Genomic DNA, 23,651 nt, shown 5'->3' on the forward strand with positions numbered 1-23,651 from the left:
CTCGGTAAGGCGCTTGTCTTTCCATATCATGCTGGCTTGAAGCCAACAGAGTATACTTACGTTAAGGATAACAGCACAATAAGACCTTTCCTTTCTCCCTCCTACATTCCTTCATCTCATTGACAAATTTACTTTAGAGGGATTCCCAGATCTATGGAGCAGAGTTTGAAGACTGGGTGGGGTGGGGAGATGTGGGGGGAAAGTGACCCTCTCTGTTGATGGAATGCTTCTGTCAGAAGAATGGCACAAAGGTCCAGGCCCTTGTAACGTTCATATCCTTTAGCTGGACCAGTGAGGAAGTTCAGAGAGTCCATGTTTTGACATTGCAACTACCAAAAGTAATTCCAGAGCTTGACTAGATGGGCATGGAAATTGGTTGTGTAGCAGTGGTGGTGTCAAGTTTACCATTTGGGGATTTCTTTGGTAGCACAAGCACAAAGCCTACAAATTAATGTGGGGTCTAACTCTATGGTGAATGCCACAATAGTGAAGGGGAGGTTAAGACTGGGAGCCATAGATGGAATTAAACCAAAGGAAGCAGCCCAAACAGTTTTAAAGTATTTTAGTGAAAAATGAGACTGTACATAGGTGTATGGGGGGCACACTTCTTGTAGATGATGACTTATAAAGTCATCATATGTGGATTTTAAAAGTATATATTGATCTGCCGGAAAACAGTATTTTGAAGTTGCAGTCCTGTGGTTATTCAAATGATCTAGTGTAAGCCCTAATTTACTTGCAAGCAGTCTTTGGGTTGACCTATAAAACTATCTTAAAAAACAAACGGATAATAGAACTGTAGAATAATGGAATTTGAAGGGGCCTATAAGGCCACTGAATCCAATCTCCTGCTCAGTGCAGGAATCCAAATCAAAGTATATTTGACAGCTGGTTATCCAATTTTCTCTTCTATGCCCTCTGTATTGGAGCACTCACAATCTCCTGAGGTAATTGGTTCTGTTGTGCTGCTCTAACAGTAAAACTTTCCTAATATTCAACTGAAATCTGGCTTCCTGTATCTTCAGCCTGCTGTTATGTATCTTGTACTCTGGGATGGTTAAAAACAGATCCTGCCTCTCCTCTGTATGACAGATCATTATTCACCTTTTCCTCGCCTGGTACCCCTGACCGACCATGGTTTGAGTGGAAGGGGGGGGGACACTTTACCTCAAAAATGTCAGGGTTCTTATGGTACTATGGGCAGGCTTTCCTCGTTTACATGGGTTTACAGTACATGTACATGTCATACAATCTTCCAAGTATTTGGAAAGTGGTGTATCTCCCCTCAGTCTTCTTTTCTCAAGGCTATGCATGTCCAGTTCTTTCAATCTTTCCTCATAGGGTGTCCTCACTGCCTCCATATCTTCCCCTTCTATTTGCCATGAGGTGATGGGACCAGTGGCCATGATTTTTTTTTTATGTTGAGCTTCAGACCATTTGTTGCACTCTTCTCTTTCACGCTCATTAAGAGGTTGGCCTGCAAAAGTCCTCCAACACTAGCACTTCCTTCTGGCAGCTTTTGCCTCCTGATTGCCAGCTGAGCTGCTCTTTTGCTGAAGAGACTATAGCCAGGACCTCTTGCACACCTTCTCCTCCTAAGCATAGTGATTTATTTATTTATTGTATTTTTACCCCCCCCCCCCTATCTGGCCAGTGATCCCACTTGCAATCAAGGTGTCTGAGCCCGTCTGGCAAAACTCTTGAGTGCTACTTCGTTAGAGCTTGTCTGCCAGTTTCTGCAGGCCTGCCTTCTGCACCATCTACCTCCTTGCTTGGCTAGCCACCACTACCAGGGCTTGCCTCTGCCATCTGCCCACTTAGTGGCATAGATAACTCACTTTTTGCTGCCCACGTGTGGGGTTCCCACTTGCCATCAAGGAGACTATGGCCACTTGGCAAATGTTGTGTTACTTACCTTTGGCCCCTGCCTACTTGTCCCTGCAACTACTCGTTTCCTCCACTCCCGGCATCTGCTTGTCTGCCAGCCACAGAAGTACTAATGTATGTTCAGTTTCAGCAGCTAGTGGGAAGCACAAATATTTGGATGTCTACATTTCGGTGTACAGTACACAGATTGTCCGACACCAAAGTTTAACTAAGTAGCCTCTGAAACAGTTCAAAGGCCAGTGCCAGGCCCCCTCCCTCCTATCATTCCAACAACTAGTAAAACACATCTTTTCAGAAAAGCTTTTCAGGATATCCTCCCCTCACAATAGCTTACTATGTCTCTGTTACATTTTTTATTTTATCTTTTGGCTGCTGTTGCCACTGGGGGCTCTTTTGGGCTGCTTTCTACATTATAGATTTGATAGACAATGGGTTGGGTGCTTTTATGTGTGTTAACTGCCCAAAGTAATGGCAAGCTACTAGATGGGTGGTATAAAAAATTCCAATCAATCAATATATACATAAATAACAGTCTTCAGAACTGATGAATCAGGGCCTAAATCAAATTCTGTTGGTCTCTGATCAGGCTGCAGAGTTGTAGGTTAAAGGTATCCCTCATTTCCTTGGGAAGCGGTCCTACTGAATTATGTGGAATTTTATTAGAACATATACACAAGGAAAGGCGTTAATCTGCTTTCATTCTAATACAGCTCCCATTATTCAATAACCACATGACATGTCATAATTACACATCTTTATTAGCTTTTCAGTTAGAAAACAACAATAAAGAAACCAACCTCCTAATAGCTTATGACTGGAAAAGAACAAAATACACAAAACTTTAGGAAAAAATAAATTCTGAGTAAACGACTACTGCACTAGGCAGCCACATCTGTAGTTGCTGCTTAATATTTAAACAAACAATTTCAGTCCTTCAGTGTGTTCTTAGCTTATTTCTTGAACGGAATACAGGAAAAACCAAACCAAACCAAGACATACAAATAAACTTAGTTGAAGGAATGTAAGTAGGAAATATGGCACCTTAATATAAAGGTAGCATAGCTCCTGTTTTAGAGCTAAGCATTAAGTAATAGTTATTTTTCTGAAGGCAGGAATCAGCCAACAATTTCAGATATTTACAAGATGCTGAACAAGGGCACACTTCTGACACCAAGCAAAGAAGCACAGTTCTATTCCAGTTTGATTTCAGCATGATAAATGTGTGTTGTAAGTCCCCGTCTTCACAGCCCACATGGCTGATATGCCCTGTATTGGCCAGGGAAGTAGGTTTTGCAGATTAAATCATGCCACTGACATCTATATCATGTAAATGAGCTGCAACCCTACACTGTTGTGCACACCTAATCCTGCTGCTCAGATCAAGATATATCTGTGTGCACAGCTAGATGCACACTTGTTTTTAATCCTGGCAGACTGCCTCTGATTGAAAAGACTGTCTCCCAGTATGGTAGGTATTAAAATGTGTTCTGCGAAATATACCAATGCTAAATAAATACAGGAATATGTGTAGTATGGGTTTCCTTGATCTCAGGCTTTGGCTCCATGTGGAATACAGGTAACTGGGTACCTGATTGCAGTCCTTGAATACACAGAATAAACAGACTATGACGAAAACTGAGACCCAGACTGCTGTGGCATTGCCCTCCTGCTTCCTCTGTGAGTTGTACCGCCATCTCCAAAGCTTGCTTTATGGCAGCGGAGTGCAATGTTGGAAGGCCCAGGGACCAGTTTTCCACCCCAAAGGCCAGCTTCCCACTGAAACCAGAACTGCCTGGAAGCCCACATCTGCTTTCCAAACCCTTCATGCTAACTCTTTTAAAAAAACCAGAACTGTATTTCCTGGAAGGCAGCTCTGAGGGCTGGAAAAGAGTGGGGCTGCATGTGGGGATGGCAGGCCAGATCTAAAAACAGCATCAGTACAAATACACATTGTGCCAGCTTGGAAGTTTAATGTTTATGCCAAAAAAGGAGAGAAGGAAGACTCAGCAAGCAACCTCCTGTAACTTTTGGTCTGACAGATACAGTAAAACTCTTTCAAATGCAAACAATAATTGCTAAAATAAATATATTCAAGGAAGTGCAAGGCAGACTCTTCATATATGTACAAATCAAAAGGTATGCCCATTTGCTCTGAATATCTGGTTGTTCTATTTATTTCTTTTTATACTGGGGGAGGGAGAACTAACGGGCTGCAAAGCTACCCCAAATGGGAAAGAACGCCCCAGAAATTTTTCATTGCATATTTCCAATGGGTTAAATTAAGGAAAGACACTAGCATGACACAGGGTATTACTAACCAAGCGTCATGTGTAGGCTTGCAAAGAACTGTAGACCATCTTGACTGGTGATGATGTAAGGATGGCTGGGGAAAACTTCTTAACTGGTCAAAAACAACTGACATCAATATATACTCATATATGGATGGGTTGGGGGCACTAATAAACATTTATCTGGGCTTACAACCTGCTGGAGATGTACTATCAATACTCATCATGTGAATGCACCTGAATTTTGTGGGATACTCCCATCCTTGTGCAAGGATGGGAGTATCTGACCGTAACAGGGATAAATGACAAAGCCAACCAAAGAAGCTTTTGCATGCTGAGCACAGAGATGGAACGCTTTACCCAGAACTTGCATCCCCAAATTGTTTTTTTTTTTTTGCAGAAGCATATTTCAAATAATGTGCCACCTACAAATCCCTTAGTACTCCCTTCCCTACTTTGCCATTTGAATTGCCGAGAAGCAGGCGAAAGCACTGCCTTGCAGCACCTTCTTACATTTTACTCTTGTGATTAGCATAGTTTGGGAAGCCAAATTGGGAAATCATAATGTTAGAGTATTTTAATGGCATGTTGCCATAGATACTAACCAATTTATTGAGGCAGTAAGACCTCTGCAGCAAGTGTTCTGGTCGATGCCACATTCCCGAATAGCCAGTGTTACTCTCTTTTTCTAAATTCCTGAGGTCCACTGGCTTCACGAACATGCCTGAAGCCTTCCCAGTATGTTTAGCCACTAAGAAATTCATGGCAATATCATCACAATTTTGCGTCTCATCTATCATGGCGTGCACGGCTTCCGGCTGCTTTTGAAAAAGTTCAAGGTATTCACTGTTGAAGAAGGCTGCTCCAATGAGGACCATAGAATACTGGTCTCCATTGCCAGTGCTAGGACTCTGCAGTTCAAAGCTGCCATAGCTGTATATTCCTGACGGGCTAGGTAGATGCTTTCTAGGAACAAACCCCACTATCTGATCTGGAAATTGCTGTAAGAAAAGAAAAACATAAATGTCATTTATGAACATGATCATAACTACAGAGGGCTCCACAATGACTGCACAAACTGTACACTGTGTAAACTGTCCTGTTCGCTGCTTGCATGTAGAATCAAAAGAAAATGAATTTACATAAATTTATGCAATTAAAACATCCTAATGGCTATATTTCCTAATGGGTAAATTAAAGGTAAATGTTCCCCTTGAGATTTAGTCCAGTTGTGTCCAACTCTAGGGCGCGGTGCTCATCCCCATCTCCAAGCCGTAGAGCCAGCGTTTTGTCCGTAGATAGTTTTCCATGGTCACGTGGCCAGGGTGACTAGACATGGAACGCTGTTACCTTCCCACCATGGTGGTACCTATTTATCTACTTGCATTTGCATGCTTTCAAACTGCTAGGTTAGCAGAAGCTGGGACAAGCGACGGGAGCTCACTTCGTCAAGTGGATTTGATCTCACGACTGCTGGTCTTCTGACCTTGCAGCACAGAGGCTTCTGCAATTTAACCCACAGCACCACCACGTCTCTGGGTAAAGGGAGTGCTTTACAAACTATTGGCCAGACAGAAGAGATTCTGATTCATATATTAGATCTATGAAAACCTACCACACCAAAAATTTGAATCAAGAATACTGACTCTGTAGTTGCAACCGAAGAATACTGATTTTTAACTACTAAAATGTAGCCCCAAACCAGTGATGTACAGTATACATTCCTCTCTTTATGACTAAGACTTATTTTAAATACTTGCCTCAGAACCTCAAAAATGTTAGACTTGTTGCTGGTCAAGGCTGACAGTTATGACAGTACAGATCATAGAAGTGGGGAGATTCTTCTTTACTGTACAATCTTTTATTTCAATAAGAGTGTTATTACACAGACATTCAAAGATCGCTGCATTACCATAAGAACTCGTGACTATGCTATTTTGGCATTTCTATGCTTTATTTTAAACAGAGTTTAACTATTTAATACAAGGTGCAACTATTCAGAGCATATTACCATAGTTTCTTGAGACTGAAGGATGCCTACACAAACAGAGTTTGGAGAAGTTACCTTTTTTGCATTACAACCCTCAGAATCCTCCAACCTTGTCTTTATCTCCTTTGAAAAATAATACCTATTTTTGTTAAGAAATAGGTTAAGAAACTGTATTCACTGGGACTTCTTCCTCTGTAAGTATGAAGAGAGCTACAGCTTTACAAGAATAATACACAACTCAGATACACATGATATTGAACCAAATACGGTGAGCCAAGCTGAATACAGACATTACCTGCCAAATGGAGAACGCGAAAACTAGGTCGTAGGCACTAACTAGGGTATCATCATCCATCATCAAAACAGCTGAACAGAGAAAAATGGATTTTGATGAGTAAACACATTTAAAAAGGCATTATTGAGCAAAAGACATATGACCAATTGGAACAATATTCCCTGTAGATGCTCTTGCTGGAAGACAGAGTCCAACTGCAAGAGATGAACAATTTATGGAAAACTCAAAATATGCTTTGTTAAATTCACTCAGGCATAACTGCTGTTCAAAGAGGGTTTCCAGAATTCTTCTTTTTAAAACCTATCGGATGTTACAGATTTGGTTTGAAAGGTGTGAGCAAAAACAAGGTGAACTCCAAATGGTGAGTAGGTTAAGTGCAGCTCTAGAGTACTTCCTCAATATGAAGAGGAGTGGCTAAAATAAACTGTGGTGAACATTATACAGTACACTTAGGTGGCGTTAAAGAGGCTTCTGATTCTTTTGTCATCTCAATAATGGCATTTAAGATTTCAACTACAATGGTTGTTCTGGTTTTTTTGGGCTCTTTGGCCGTGTTCCGAAGGTTGTTCTTCCTCACGTTTCGCCAGTCTTTGTGGCCGGCATCTTCAGAGGACAGCAATCCAGAGTACAGGTTGCTGTCCTCTGAAGATGCCGGCCACAGAGACTGGCGAAAAGTCAGGAAGAACAACCTTCAGAACACAGCCAAAGAGCCCGAAAAACCCAGAACAACCATTAGATCCTGGCCGTGAAATCCTTCGTGAATATTTCAACTACAACCTTGTACTGCAGTTGAATACATTGGGGATGGAAACAACCAGACCTCTGGGGGAATTATAGACTGAACTGAAGGTCAGGAGTAATGGGTTAGCTGAAACCAGAAGTTATAGAGTGGGGTAGGGAGCCTGCATCTTCAAACTGTTTGGGACTTCAGCTGCTAGAAGTCACAGAGAGCATGGACAATATTATGGCAACTGCAGTCCAAAATATCTAAAGCACCCAACATTCCTCACGATCTGAGTTTCAAGCAAGTGAAAATAATATTGGCCGCGGCTGTCAAAACAGAAAAAGGGAGCAGAAAGAAGCAATGGTGTTGTGAATAGGTCAGGATGGTTCATGGTAGAGGAATACTACTCAGAGGAGAAGGAGGGTGACTGGGGTCTCTCACGGATTTTTTAAAAAAAGATGACTGATATTTCTTCAGTTGATAGCTGAATATGCAAACACTCTGCTGTAGAAAGAAAAGAAGCCCAGGACCTTTTAGTTGGGATGGGAAGCTTTTCCCTAGCTTGAGCTGCAACTTGGCTCAGGAACCTGAACTGTTCTCCAGAAAACAGTGGGGTGTTCGAGCACACAAGTCCAAAATTTGTAAGCAGTTTTCTTGTTGAGAGTCTGACAGGATCCAAATGCCACCTCTAATCTCACTTTTAAGCCCTGACTTTTAACACCCTCTGAGCCCATTGGCATTACTGATTGGTGGTAGTAATAGGGAGGCTTCATCAGAGCCTTTTCTGAGAGTCCTCCATTCCTAGCTGACATCTTGAAGACTGCAGTCTCAGAAACTAAGGAAATACCTTGGAAGCTATATGTGCCAGGATACATAGTACGAGGCTTTGCCACACTGTGCCTGCAGCTACAAGCAGCCAGGAAAGAGAAACTATTTAAATTATGAAACAGAGCCGAAATTTACGGAGGTATGGCATTCATTTCATAATGAAAGTGAGCGCAAGAAAATGGGCCAAGCTTTATGTCTTCAGAGACAACTGATCACAAACTTAAGCAGCCTCCCTAGTTTTGTCAGGACATGGGGCAAAAATAATATCCTGTCTCTAGCAGAATATTAGATCTATTTGATCTGTGATGGTCCATTTGCCTATGAAAGTTGCTACTTGAAGGTACAGTCATCAATTAATACAATGAGTAGTCAAGTACAACTCCTTCCTAGCTAAATGGAAATACAGTGGTGCCTCGCAAGACGATTTTAATTTGTTCCGCGAAAATCCTCGTCTTGTGAAAAAATAATCTTGCGAGGTTCCCTATGTGTCAGTCTTTTTTAAAAAAAAGTCTTGCGAAGCATTGGTCTTTTAAAAAAAAGTCTTGCCAAGCACAGTCATAGAAAAAAATGTCTTGCGAGGCACCAAAGTGATCACAAAAACCAATCGTCTTGCGGGTTTTTCGTCCCACAATGCAATCGTCTTGCGAGCCACCACTGCAATGTTGTATAAATGGTAACGATACATGTTGGATGGAGGATAGAGAAAGCCCTTACCTTTGGTTTCCAACTCAGGGAAAACCTGCAGCCTGTTCCTCATGCGATTGACTGTTTGCCCTTTGAAGATAACTGGAACGGGATGAGGTCCCAGGGAGTTCCAGATTTCCTCGGGTGCCTTCTCTCCAATGTTATTCCACACAACAATCACTTTGTGCAAATGAGGAACAGCCTGATAATGATTCAGAAGCTTCAGGAGTAAGTCGGTTCTGTTGTATGTCTGCATAATGAGCGTAAATGCATCCGAGGCAATCTGACTCTGGGATTTTCTTTCCCTTCGCAGGGTAAGCATTTTGTCTTCCTTAATATTGGGCAGCAAAGCCGTTAATGCACCCGCCACTAGGAGCAACAGAAGGATCACTACTGAAGAGAAGTGAAGCAGCCGGATCCCCATAATTCTTCCAGGCAGTTTGCAGGTGTTATAAAACCTTCAGTATTGTTTTTAGAAAAAGGGGAAGGGGAGAAATCAGTCAGCCATACCTTGCAAACCACAACATTAATATCAGCCAATGAAGGCTTATTAGTATCAAATGGGATTTGCCAAATCATAGAATCATAAAAGAGTTGAGTTGGAAGGGGCCTATAAGGCCATCGGGTCCAACCCCCTGCTCAATGCAGGAATCCAAATCAAAGCAAATCTGACAGATGGTTGTCCAATGTTTTCTCGAATGCCTCCAGTGTTGGAGCTCTCACCACCTCACGAAGTAAGTGATTCCATTGCTGTACTGCTCTAACAGTTAAGACGGTTCCCCTAATAGTCAGCCTAAATGTGGCTTCTTGAAGCTTGAACCCATTATTAGGTGTCTTGCACTCTGGGATGATCAAGAACAGATCCTGCCCCTCCTCTATGACTATCCTATCTCCCCCGAGTCTTCTTTTCTTAAGGCTAAACATGCCCAGTTCTTTCAGTCTTTCTTCATATCTATGCAAGAATTTGCAAAAGATAATAAAATGCATATTAGCATCACTGAATGTTCAATAACACCAAATACTGTACAGAAAGCCCTGCTGCCACCATCCCTTCCTCAGAATCTTAGAGTTTTTTTGTTGTCATCTACCATCTGTGTTGCTTCCAACTTATGCTGACCCAAAACTTCCCATCATTAACAGCCCTGCTTTAGATCTTGTAAACTCAAGGCAGTGGCTTCCTTTACAGAGTCAATCCATCTTGTATTTGAACTTCCTCTTTTCCTGCTGCCTTCAGTTTTTCCTAACATTTTTGCCAGTGAATCTGGTCTTCTCATCATGAACTAAAGGTCTAGTTTAATTATTGATTTTGTTTGTGTTCCACTCTCCTCTTTGTGACAGGAATCAAGGCAGCATACAATGGCAAAAAATGCACACGTTTAAAGTCACAATAAATGTAGATATTTGTATTAAAATATAATTAAACCTAAACAGTATTAAAAACATACTAGTTAAAGCAATTAAAACATATTATAAAAATATGGTGCACCCTCTTACTAAGAACTCCAGTTCTACTGGGGCATTCAGACATCAAAAGGCAGTTCAAAAAGGAAGATTTTCACTTGTTGGCAGAAAGACAGCAACCCAACCTAGCCTCATGCGGAAGGGAATTCCACAGATTGGGAGCAGTCTGATAATGCTCTTGAGTCCCCACCAAACATGCTTACAATGTTAGCAGGACCAAGAGAAGGCCCACCCCTGAAGATTTCTGAAAGTAGGGGATTATATGGGGAGATATGATCCTTCAAATAGCCTGGACCCATAAAAGGCTTTATAACCAGCACTTTGAATTTGGCCCAGCAATGGATTGGCAGCCAGTTAAACTGTTGTAATATGATCAATATGTTATATGATCCCTTTAGCCAGCTTTAGTCAGCAATCTGGCTGCAGCATTTTGAAGCAGCTGAATTTTCTGAAATGACAGTTTCAGTTTAGTCATTTATTTGCTTCTAGGGAGAATTCAGGCTTAATTTAACCTAGCAACATTATCTTTTTCTTTTTTCTGGCAGTGGTATCTATAAAGCTTTCTTTTAACACCATATTTTGAATGAATCCTTTTTTTTAAAATAGGAAGGGAAAGAAGAAGGAAAAAAGGGGAAATGCATTTATTTATTAATTCATTAAAAAAAAAATCATCTAGAATATGACCTACTAATGACAAAATCCTCAGAAAGAGCTTGATCCTGCTGGGGACAACCCAAGATAATTTCCTGCCTGAAGAAAAGATAGTGCCTTTTACCTGCCCCACATAGAGACGCCAACTATACTGACAAGCAGTTGTTTCTTCCTTTATGACTGGCGATGAACATTCCATCCTTGTCATGCTTGAGGCAATAGGTTAGTACACAGGCCTCAGGATGGAGTGTGGACTATACACAACTTAGCCTTCCAACGTTGAGGATGAACTAGGAGGCTCAGAAGGAATAGCTAGGAGATAATGATATCCGTCAACGGTGAGGCTGGCCTTGGAGTGGCTGTGTTTAAATCTGGATTGTCCGGAGCAAGGTCCCTGAGACCAGAAACTGAGCTGAAGCCTTTAGATTAGCAGTCAGAAAATACTACTTCAAGTAACATTAAATGGCCAAGCTCCATTACACCAGGCATGGGTATTCATGAAGATTCATATTTTCTGTTACTCTGGAACTCCCTCCCACAGGAGGCTAGGCTGGCAAAGACCTTTCTCTTCAGGCACGATTTCTTTTAGTGACTGGCTGCCTCAGTAGGGTTTTTAAATGGACTGTTATACCTTATTGTTCCGAATGTGTTTTGATGTTGCTTATGTTTTTAAAGTATAGCATTCATTTGAGTTTTTCAGGTATTTGCATACTCAGCATTGTTAGCTTTCAATGTTATCTTTTAATGATGTAAGCTGCTTTTAATGAGAAAGGTGGGGTAAACATATTTTAAACAAATGTTGTTTGGAGATGGCAAGGGAGACTGAGGACATGGACTCCAAAGGAGCTCACTAGCATTCAAAAGTCTGGAAAAAGTACGGTAAAATATTTAACTGATAGCTTTGAGAGTTCAAGAGCAGCTGCTCATAACAAAGAGTGGTAACTAGTGCATTATAAGCAACTATAGGCTGAACAAATTCCAGAAGTGTATTCTGGTGTTAACAGACTTCAGTGCTTTGAGTCTGTTCATGGAGTCTGCAAAGGGAGAGCCTCAGCTGAAATTGCCAATTTCCCCTTAAATTTCTACTTAATTTAAAACCAATTATATACATAGCAATCCAATCAAGGACGTAAATTAAAAAATGAGTATGTTACTGGAGAAAACAAATGATCTTCAAAGGAGATAGAAAACAATATAGATATTTAACTAGATTTACGTGATTCATCGATGATTTGTACTGGAAGCTTTACAGAGGCATTCCTGTTCTCTGGTTAGACCAAGAAGTGGAAAAAGTATTTTTGCTACTGGCAACTAAATGTGGTATTCCACAACTATGGAAAACACAAATGGGTTTGTTCCTTAACAAATGGTATGACTGAGTATGGGGAATAGCACTTGACGAGAAGCTAATTAGCGTCATGTATTTGTTAAGGAAAAGACCCTGATGTTGGGAAAGTGTGAAGGCAAGAGGAGAAGGGGACAACAGAGGACGAGATGGATGGACAGTGTCATCGAAGCGACCAACATGAATTTGACCCAACTCTGGGAGGCAGTGCAGGAGGGCCTGGCATGCTCTGGTCCATGGGGTCATGAAGAGTCGTACACGACTAAACAACAACAAATTTGTTAAGGGTCCAAAAAGAAACAGACTCATCTGAGGTACTATGGTTCAAATTTCTTGTCTACATCAACATTTTTTTTTTAAAAAAAGGCAATTCCCTGAAATCATATGGATATGGGAAGTAGGAACTAATTAAGAATGAATAAAAGGCCTAGTTTCCCTGGGCAAAGTCCCAAAATCCAGAAATGTCTTAAGTCATTTTTATGTCCAATTAACTTGGAGTTGACTACATTTTAAAGTCCCTGTTAAACACATAAGTAATTCAGAAATGTCAGAAGACTCAGGAACATTTGTTGTTGTTTTCCTCAACTATTTTTGTATTCTTGGCATACATTTGCCCTGCATTTGATAATAAAAAATGAATCTTATAAATAAAATCAAAGACTTGTTTGTGTGTTTGTCCCAAAAGGTCTCTGAAATGGTGAAAGCTACAAACACAACATTTTCTACAGATGCTACTGAGATCCCAGTTTAAGTACTGGGTGGATTATACATATCTCAACTGGCCATGTTGGCTCAGGGATTCTAATAATTATTTTTTAAAAAAATACACTAAAAATGCTCAGATTTTCGAAACTGTACAGGCTAGAAAAGATGAACCTCTGGACCACTGAGGGCCCCAGTTAAATAATTAGATATGTAATATCTGAACTGATCTTGCTGGCAGAGGGACTTTGTCTTCTGAGTACAGTATTAAGCTATGCATTGGAGCTGAAGGAGAAAATCTCTCTCTCTCTCTCTCTCTCTCTCTCTCTCTCTCTCTCTCTCTCTCTCTCTCTCTCTCTCTCTGTGTGTGTGTGTGTGTTTTAACCCTTAAACCTTGGGGCAGTTGAAGAAAAGAAATAGAGAACTGGGGGGGGTACTAATGGTTTCTAACTCTGGATTCAAGCTGAACAAACATAATAATGGTAGTGAAAAAGAAGGGGAGCAATGTGAAAGAAAAAGTCTAGGTGATAAAAGAGAAAGCACTGAGATGAGGATGGGACTCCTAGGCTTCTAACCTCGGTGAAGTTCAGTGTACAGTATTTGCTACTAAGCCTTATAAATAAGAAGTGAACAGAATTATCCAAGAAGCCTTGCACTGGTTCAACAAACAGGGAAACAGAGCACAACAATATGGCTACTGCTTCTGCTGAAAGCTCCCAGTTTCAAAAGCAGGCAGAGAAATGGAACAATAGTTCAGCAATATTCAACAATATTCCAGCCACTGGCTTAGGAGCAGTGTTGCATCTCAAAAAGGGCAGCAGAAACAAAAACACCAAATCTCTACAGAGGTAGACCAAATGTCAGATGGACTGAATCTATAAAGGAAACCACAGCCTTGTGTTTAGAAGAACTGAGGAGGGCTATTCATGGCAGGACAATTTGGAGGTCCCTTAGTTATAGGGTTACTACAAGTTGGACATGACTCGATGGCATGTAAACCACAACACACAAGTAAGGGTTCACAATACCTAATGCCAGCCAAGTTGTTTCTGTGCGTAAAGCAAAAAGATAAAAAAGGCCTCTCCTTCTAGCTGACAATAAACAATTTTTTAAACCCCAAACAATTTCCTGAACAGGGGAAAAAAACACACCTGAGGCAGCTACCTACACCCTGCCTAAGGACACTGCTGCCTTGTTTTTAATACATATTCTCAGTACCTCCACAAGAATCCCACCTGATGCCAGCAAACTAAGAAGCTGACATTCACTTGCTAGTTACAGCTAAGGTGGACAGACAAAGTCAACCACCGAACAGTGAGGCAACATTTGGATAAATTCTACTGATTCAGTGGTTCTCTTCTGGTTTGAAATACCAGCCGGATTCAGGCCAAGAGCTTCCAAGGAACTCCAGCTGGGCAGGAGCACAGAGGGTGGAAAGACAAACCACCGAAAGTAGGGGAGAAATGGCGAGCTATCAGGACAGCCACAACTCAGGCCCTCTGGCAGCTTATTTACTGAGTAGACACTAGCAACAGTCCTATATACATAAAACATGCCAGGTATGGGCTGGGCACAACAGAAATCATGTTCAGGAGCAACCCTGAACCAAGAATAGGCCCTCAATTCAGGAGAGACATAAAGGATGCAGCCACTGTAGACACCAAGCCCTCCTTCTAGGAAATGCTTGCTATAAGTGTTTATCTGTGTAGGAGCACAGTACTGTATAAGATATGTAGATCAAACAGTGAGAATCAAACCATGACTGAAGACAGGTTCAAAGCTGAAGAGAAATTTAAGCACAGGTGCCCTTAGTGAATGCCATGCTAAATATTTATGAAGTCCTTAGAAAGGAGGAAAAAAGGGAAGAGCTGGGGGATGCATGTGTGGAGGAAGAAAGGGCACACAAGTGAAGGTTTAATACTCATTAGCACGCCCTCAGGGCCAGCCCAAAACATTTTGTTGCCTAAAACAGAGAAGCAAACAGGGCCTCCCCTTGCTTCCAAGTCAAGAGTCATAGTACTCCCACATTCTTTGGAAGACGGAGCAGAAAATCTCATAAATACCACTCCTTATCTTTGGCAGGAAAAATATGGTAACAACAGAGTGAAATAAATAGCTCAAAATCTGCTTGACCCTTCATAACACCTAGTTGCCTCATTAGGCAGGGTCAATCATGCATACTCCCTAGTACTGCAAATTATTAGATAATAATATTGTCATGGTTCCTTGTCACATAGCCTAAGCTTCTGTGAACACTCGATGAAAGCTTTCACATAGAGAACTACACATGAAGTGAAGATACAGTCAGGAAACTGTATGAATTAAAACAGGAAATGGAGCTTCAGAAAGCTATTTACATTGCTGCCATGGGTGACCTTCCATTCACAGTATGTGCACTAAGGCTTTAATTACTGCCAGTTTCTCTGTTCCTTTGAGCATTTTACCTGAAGTAAGCCCACCCACACTCTTGATGTTATCACAGCAGGACTGAGGTAATCTGAGGTATTATTTTGATGCTGGGCTTTATTGCACTAGCTTTAGAGTCACAGCATCTCACAAACAAGAAGAAACTATGGGTTTCAAGACAGAATTATTTCCTTCCAAGACATTATTTCCTTTCTTTACACACACACACACACACTCTCTCTCTCTCTTTTGTATACAGAGAGAGAGAATGTGTTGCTGCAGGCAAACTGTAATGCAATAATATACTCCAAATTTCTCTATAAAGATTAAATAGCAAATCAAACCATGGTAACATCCTATTTTGTTCTTGGCATTAGAAAAAAAAAGTCAATAACTTAATGTATTAAAATTGTGAGTGGAACATTTAAGCAGAGAAACACATTTGGTATGAGAACTCACCTCATTCCTGCACTGGAAGGGGTATTGTTTAGAGTACTCAAGAACTTTGTGTTGGACAGCCTTTTGCTCTGTAGGAAAATAAAGCCATTCACAGTAATACATTTTATAGACACACTATAAGATAAGGAAACATGCAGGGTGATGATTTTACCAGGCAAAATTGCTAATAGGTATACAGTGCTGTTAACCATCCCCCTGATTGTGAAGAAAAAAACATCTTTTTTTCTTCAGTCAGCATGGCCAGCAGTCATGGTGGCTAGAGTATTTTGGGAGCCGGAGTCTGAAGAAGTAACTTGTCCTATCTCCACCTTGTCATTATTATGTAGACAAACCCCAATGGAAGCATGAGTGAGGTGAAAGCCTTTCCTCCATGATCTCTATTGAGACTGCAGTTTTCCTCTTGCCACAGGGAGCTTGAACTGAATGGATAAAAACCTATGATTTAAAAAAAATTACACATTTGATTCTTAAGAATTTAAATCAGATTTTCAAAATATTTTTTTGTTGGAATTATTTTTTGAAAAAACATTAGATGGTGATAGTTTTAATTTAAAATGTTATATCCCAAAGATCTCATTATGGAACAGAGATTGCCAATTTGAACTCTAAAGTAGTGTACAGTGGTGCCTCGACTTACAAACTTAATTGGTGATGGTTGTAACTCTAAATGGTCGTAAGTCAAAACACCATTTCCCATAGGAATGCATTGAAATGCAATTAATCCGAAGGAAAAAAACACAGAAAAGCAAACAAATCCTGCAAAACCGATCGGAAATGCAAAAAAAGAAAATCAAAAAGCAAACAGAGACTGCAAGACCCATCAGAAATGCAAAAAGAAAAACCCAAAAAGCAAACAAACCCTGCAAGACCCATCATAAATATGAAAAGAAAAACCCAAAAAGCAAACAGAGACTGCGACCCATTGGAAATGCAAAAATAAAATCACCAAAAAGCAAACGGAGACTGCAAGACCCACTGGAAATGCAAAAAAACCCCAAAAAACAAACATACCCAGCAAGACCCATCACAGCACAGAAACCCTACCACCCAACCCAAACCCATGCTGCAAAATCCACCCAGAACAGCCAGTTTTTAAAAAGCAGAAAGCAGCACCTTATCTTACTCCGAACACACTCTCTCTAACTGCTGGGACAAAAGAGCTACAAAGAAGCAGCCTCTTCACCACCAACGGTTAGCAATTTAAATTCCCCGCCTTTTCCCCCACCTTTTTTCTGGTTGTAACTCAAAGCTCCGGTCACAAGTCGAAGCAAAATTTTGTGGCCGGGGCTGGTTTTAACTTGAAATGGTCGTAAGTCGAGGCACCACTGTACTAACATACTTCCTTTAAAAAAAAGGTAAATGGAGTCCAACAGTTCTTGGGTTTTATGGGGCTCCGTAGGTTTCTGTATACAGTACATTATTGAGATTAATATTTCTATTTCCTATAGTATTCAGTCTACTAGATCAGTGGTCCCCAACCTTGGGCCTCGCAAGGATCAAAGCTGCGGCAATTTCAGATTAAGTCAGCTAAGATATTTTTTTGGCTGACTCAAAGTTACCTCCAGAGACTGACTCCAGAGAGACCGGGGGGGGGGAGATCTGTGAACAGAAGAAAGGGAATTGAAAAACACTTTCCAGATCTGGGAGGAGGTTATGCAAGGCAGTCACAACGCTGAACCAGCGGTTTTCAATGGAAACCAAGCCATGCTATCCACTTTATTTTTAAAAGAGGAGATGGGTGTGTGAATGCAAAACATACTGCGAGTAAAGACCTTTTCGATGGACTATTACCGTATTTTTCACACCATAAGACGCACTTTCCCCCCACAAAACAGGGGGGTGGAAAGTCTGTGCGTCTTATGGAGCAAAGAAAACAGATTATATTTTCCTGTTTTCTTCTCCTAAAAATTGGTGCGTCTTATGGAAAGGTGCGTCTTATGGAGCGAAAAATACGGCAATTAACAATTAAGAGAACTGGAGGGGGCTTGGAACAGAGCAAGGTGAGAAGCAAAGTGAGGATTTGTCAGAGCAGAGTGAAACTTTTAAAAGAGAAAATAACAAAATAACTTTAAGATAACATAATGGGAGTTCGTGATTGAAAAGACCAAATTAAGAGCAAGAAAATAATACGAAATGAAAAGAAAAAATAAAAGACCACAAGGAGGACTGAGTAAAATTGGCTGGAATGGAAGGAAAAACAACCTGGGGTGGAACTGAAGAAGCTGAGTATAAACTGGAATAACTAATGGTTTGAAGATCTAGACATAATATTGGTTTATGAATAATAAGAGTCTGAGATTTTGAAGGACTATCTTAAAAGTCTCTAGGAACATTCAAAAAGTTTTGGTGGATTACAATAGAAACTAAAAGAAAGAACTGTAAAGATCTGTTTAAACTAACCTTGGCCAATATACCAGCTGTGAAAAAAAGATCTGAATTAGCAGCTGGAGGAAAGGGCTGGAACTAACAAAGACTGAAGAGGTTTAGAGACTTAGAAATATATGTTATTTATTGTGACTGTTGGTTTACAACATATTTACATACATTGGTGGTATTTGAATTGGTATTTAACTTTCTGTTTCAAAATGAGTACTGTATTAAGTAGGTAAGAGAAGTTAAAGATTAGAGACAGAAGTGGATATGTTTTAAAGGGTAGAAAGTAGAAAAGGAAACACTAAGTACTGAAAACATATCAAATATTTGATTGGAAGAGTTAAAATGCAGAAAGAAAAGGACAAGCAAAAACCTATGCAGGCAAGAAAACTGTCTATAGAATGGATAATAAATTAATAGGATTGGTGTGAAGGAGGTCCCGGAAAGAGTGTGGCATCCCACGAGAAAGACGGCGGAGAAGGAGTAAGGAAGCCAGAAGGTGCCGGTGTAGAGGTGAACCTAAAGGAGAACTTGACCATGGAGGGGGCGAGAACAGAGCGAAGCAGGAAATTTGAAATATGTCTGGTGGAGGAGCACAGGAACCAGAAGGGAGAGGAGCAAGAGTTGTAAGTCTGGGAAGAGGGTATAAGTAGCCAGGGAGGGCAACGTTTTGAAGTTGTGGAAGCGTAAGAGGGAACTCGAGAGGCTGCGGGAGTATGAGAGATTAAAGACCCAGGAGTTGTTACATGACTTTCCGAACCTGAAGTTAGGGGGGTTGCTACCTGACCCTACCCCTAAAGAAGCAGGCGAGGTGAGACAGGAGACGCTGGAATGGTCTGTTATAGTCTTCCCTAAGAATAAAAGTAGAGGACGTCAGGTGATCTGCCCGGATTCCTGGTACAACACACCTCCCTCTGAGGGAGACTGGGCCGGGCACCCATGCTGCGGCACCATTTGTGCAGTGAGGAGAGCACCCCTCCGGAAACCCACTGATGGGGAGAAGTTTGGCCCAGCACCCCTGTGATTTGCGGCAGGAGTTTGCGTTGGACAGTTATGGCATGTTGCCTGAATTAAGCCTTTTGACCCAATTATGAACAATATCGACCTACATGTAATCAATAAAGATGAAGCTGTTAAGGTTAGGAAAACGTCTCCTGTGATATTTCCCACGCAAAATGAGGAGTTGTCAAAATGTGAAACTGAACCCGATCACAATTGGTTAAAGAACCTACGGAACTAGACAAGATAATACAGTGGGGTCTTGACTTGAGAACTTAATCCGTATTGGAAGGCGGTTCTCAAGTCAAAAAGTCTGTAAGTCAAGTCTCCATTGACCTACAGTGCATTGAAAACCGATTAATCCCGTAACAGGCCGTTTTTGTTCCATTTTGGTTTTTTTCTGGTCTGTAAGTCAAATCTCAGTCTGCAAGTCAAACCTAAATTTTGCGGCCGGAGAAGTCTGTAACTCAAAAAGTCTGTAAGTCAAGCCGTCTGTAAGTCAAGGGTCCACTGTATGGGGAAAAGAAAATCACCAAATTGCAAAGTTGTATAAACTATTATTGGAAAGAAATATGGGACAGGAAGTAATTAAAGAAAATATGATAAAATGGATGCAGGAATTAGGTAGAACAATTCAAACAGAGGATTAGTTTAGAGCATGGAATGATAACAAAAAACTATTAATAGGTACAAATTTGAAATAAAATTATATGAAAATATTATATAGATGGTATATGACACCAGAGAAATTGGCAAGGGTGAAGAAAAATGAGAAAGATAAATGCTGGAGATGTAAGACAATAAAAGGAACACTATATCATATGTGGTGGGGTTGTAAATGTTATTAGGAAATTTTTGAAAGAAATAGAAGAAATAATCACCATAAATTTAAAAATAAAAATGGAGATGAAACCTGAAAATTATTTGTTCAATATGGTAAAGCTAAACTCAAGACAAGAGACAAAAATTTGTTTATATATATTAGGCGCAGCCAGAATTCAAGTGGCAAAACAATGGAGAGACAAGGAGGAACCTTAGAAAATTACAGGAACTAATATTAATGGACAAACTAACAGACTCGTTGAAAGGAAAGAGTAGAACACAGCACAAATCTCAATGGGGGAAAGTAAAGAAGTATCTTAAAGAGAAATGGAAGAAAGATTCCAAACCTCTACCAAGTGACTTAGGCTTAAATTAGAAGCAGAACTGCTCTCAACAGAAGTGAAAAACAAAGTAAAGCATATTGTTAATATGGATATAAAATAAGAATTAAGAAAGGCATTAACTGTATTAAGATTGCAAAGAAAATAAATGTATGGTGGAAAATAAGGAAGTAAAATGTTAAAGATTTACTGTTTTGCGAAAGATATAATAAAAAGTTATTTTGGTTATGTGCTAATATTGTGATAATTATTTACTTATTTTTAACATTTCTTTTAAAAATGCAATAAAGATTTTAAAAAATTAAAGTCAGAATTACATTTGATGGAATGTTGTTGTTATTAGATAACATCAGAAAAAATTGCAGTTCTCAAACTGGGTTTGTGTTTCCAAAGATGCATACCTGTTAGCAACAACATTTGGAAATGAAAAATAACAGATTTGATTAGCCCTGTTTCCCAATTCTGACTGGAATTATTCATGGTGCTTTTTCCCATCTCTCAACATACTTGAAATTCATAGAAGCCCTTATTAAAACCTCCAGTACTGCTTCTCATAGTTTTCTTGAATGATGCTTATTACACTTTAGTGTGCCAACCGTAACTACTGTCCCTCTGCAACTTTGTGTAAATACAGTTATATCCTTACTTTGGACAGGGCACACTTTGGCAGACTACAGAATGGATTGGATTTAAACATGCAGACACTCCTCCTTTAAAAGCATATTCCTGCTTGCTGGAGACTTCACATTTTTTTCATAGTCTCCTTGGCCAACCCGACTCCATCTCCAGTAATCCCCTGTTCACTGACACTTTCAGTGTCTGAAAGTGGATTGACAACAAGAATGTGGAAATGTATTTTTATTGCAAGTAAAAGTGCCAATTTGTTCTTTTGCCACTGCTTACCTATATAATTTTATGTGCATCGGATAAGGCAAAAGCAGCTGCTCTGAACCCAAATGTGTATAGGAAATCTTTTTTGCCAGGCTGCATGGAACTTAATCTTCCCAAAGCACATCTAGAATCATGATTAAGGTGTGCTTATTCTCTTCAACTGGCAACCACAGCATACTCTGGGAGCAAGATGCACCAGTCCAAAATGGGCCCCTGTAAGTCCAAATTATCTGAATCATGCCTTGCATAACCTTGTGACCTTGCTATCTAAAGCTGCAAACCTACCTGCAAATAAATCAGACCTACTCTTCAGTTGTCGCATAGCCTCTTAAGACTGAGACCTAGAGGCGCAGCTGTGAGTTCAAAAGTGCAAACAGATGCTTGTGAGGCTGCAGCTAAATCATCACCCGAAAATGCACCTCTTTCTAAAAGGTAACCATACAGTTACACTGCTTGCTTGCTTGATTGATTGTACAGCCATTATAAACATAGGGCGATGCGTTGCAGTCATAGAGATCTAACTCTGCTATCGAGATCTTTTCAGTTTAAATGGCAAATCACAAGCAACCCCAATTATTTCGCTTGTGGGCAAGGGGAGAGATGCTCGCGCAACAACAGCCAGTGGATCTTCTTGCGGCTGCTGAGACGGAGCTTCTCGACACCCTCTGGGACCCATGAGCCTGATTTTACTAGGTTAGGAAAAGATACGTTTCCCACTTACATACATACATACATACATACATACATACATACATACATACATACATACATACATACATACATACATACATACATACATACATACATACATACAACACAACAACACGATCAATGTGAATCCCTCCCCCTCCCCAATAACCACTGGGGTCAGGAAACAGGATTCCCTACGTCATCATTTAAACCAGAGACCTTTTGTGAATCTGCAGTTTGCTTCCTCTCCCCGACCCCCTCTTCCACGGTTCCGACTTAAAGCCTACAGACAAACACCCCATTCATACACCCGCGCCTCCCCTTTCCAAACGGTAAATGAGCCTCTCCTTCCCCGCTGACTCTGCGGGCGCACCTTCGGATCCTGCCCTTATCTGCGAGATCGCTGCGGGCCGAGGGCGATTTCACACCATCCCCGCGGAGATCTCAAAAGGATTCAAACGCGATCTGCACCGCGACCGATCTGCACTGCTTGATACCACCGCAATCAAAAACATCCATCGCCACGCGAGAGGAACGTAAAAAGGGCTGTACCAAGGATAGCGATCTCTTCCCTTTTCGTGGTTTTGTGCTTCCGGTTGGGAGTCGAGTTGGTTCTCCTGCTCCGGTCCTGGTCGTTGGTGAGGGTGGTCCTGCCTTGATTGTGTATTGATCTTCCTCTGCAATTTTTTTTTTCTGTTTAGTCCATGGCAACTTCTAAGAGCGAAATTCCAGTCGCGATGAGATAAAAAAGTAGTTCAAGAGAAAACCAAGACTGCTCTGTTCAGAATGGAGTTTCCTTCATATTTTTTATACAGCAGTGAAGGACGTTTGCCCTAGTGTCATTTCTGGAATGCTAAATATAATTATACCAAAGTCCGTTTCAGTTCCTTTTATTATTGTACCATGAACAGGGCCAGATAAGCTTTTCATGATTTGTTAGGATTTTAAGGTGGCACAATATGACATGCACAAGCTGACAGGTAACAACCACAACAGGTTTTATTTCAACTGTTGAGTTTCCAAGGTGTTTCAACTTTTAAAATGCAAACCATTTGCCTCCAGATGTGATCCATGTACTGTACTTTCACACACCTAAAAGCCACAAGAGTTTTGCATTTTCACTTTTTCTTTTAAAAATGTATACTAGATATTCTCTTTTGCCTTTTAAATATAGGATTGCAGAACATCTGTTGACTCACAAACATCAGTGAACAAACATATTTGTGACTTTCCTTTCAGATTTAGCCAGGTGAGCAAAATGTGGACACTCATATCCTAGATAAATACTATTTTTCAAATGAACAGTAATGAAACCTCCATTTACTTCTGGAGCTCCATTTACTTCTGTGGCTCCAACTGTCAGTGAGATATAGTCTGAATGTGCTGCTTTCCTGTGCGGAAAAAAAAGCTCTATGCACACATTCTCTCCTGCAATGTAAACTAGTTTCATATTCTCTATTCCTATTCCCAAGATATTTTTCCTAACGTTTATTCTAAAGCAGGCTTCCCCAAGTAGTGCCCTCCAGATATATTATTGGACTGTAACCCCATCATACCAGCCACAGAGTGTGCTTGCTGATGGTGATGGGAACTGTAAAGTTTGAGGTCAGGCTAAAGGGTGGCTGGTCTGAATCTTTTTTCTTGTAACTTGATCTCATTGATTTGGGTCTTAGTCTCTGAAACAACAGAATACAAGTTTGTTCCATGTGACAGAACCTCACTTATTGGAGGGTGGCTGTTAGATAACCACTTAATGGTACCGGTGTGTTTTTCAGGATAAGCACACAATTCCTTCAACTTGTTCTCATGTTTCCA

At 40.6% G+C, this 23,651-nt stretch overlaps 1 protein-coding gene across 2 annotated transcripts; it reads right to left on the reverse strand.

The window, feature by feature from the left end:
• Window positions 1–2,626: 2,626 nt before the first annotated feature.
• EXTL2 (exostosin like glycosyltransferase 2) lies at window positions 2,627–23,651 on the reverse strand. Of its 2 annotated transcripts, XM_078391799.1 has the most exons (5): window positions 22,228–23,651; window positions 15,721–15,787; window positions 8,727–9,154; window positions 6,461–6,531; window positions 2,627–5,176 (listed from the first exon to the last, which is right to left on the reverse strand). In XM_078391799.1, exons 2-5 carry the CDS (start codon window positions 15,723–15,725, stop codon window positions 4,685–4,687), a joined length of 996 nt encoding a protein of 331 aa, XP_078247925.1. In that variant the 5' UTR covers window positions 15,726–15,787; window positions 22,228–23,651; the 3' UTR covers window positions 2,627–4,684. The 2 variants fall into 2 exon arrangements, with proteins under 2 accessions (XP_078247925.1, XP_078247926.1); XM_078391800.1 differs by lacking the exon at window positions 22,228–23,651 and having other exon boundaries at window positions 15,721–15,788.

The sequence above is a fragment of the Pogona vitticeps genome, chromosome 4, assembly GCF_051106095.1.
Source record: "Pogona vitticeps strain Pit_001003342236 chromosome 4, PviZW2.1, whole genome shotgun sequence".
Lineage (NCBI taxonomy): Eukaryota > Metazoa > Chordata > Lepidosauria > Squamata > Agamidae > Pogona > Pogona vitticeps.

Excerpts from the sequence above, each read along its gene's own strand:
- EXTL2 (XM_078391799.1), bottom strand. Across the intron at positions 6,532-8,726 it reads CCCTGAGTTGGAAACCAAAG|CTGTTTTGATGATGGATGAT; the intron begins GTAAGGGCTTTC and ends TTCTCTGTTCAG. Across the intron at positions 5,177-6,460 it reads TCGCGTTCTCCATTTGGCAG|CAATTTCCAGATCAGATAGT; the intron begins GTAATGTCTGTA and ends CTTTTCTTACAG.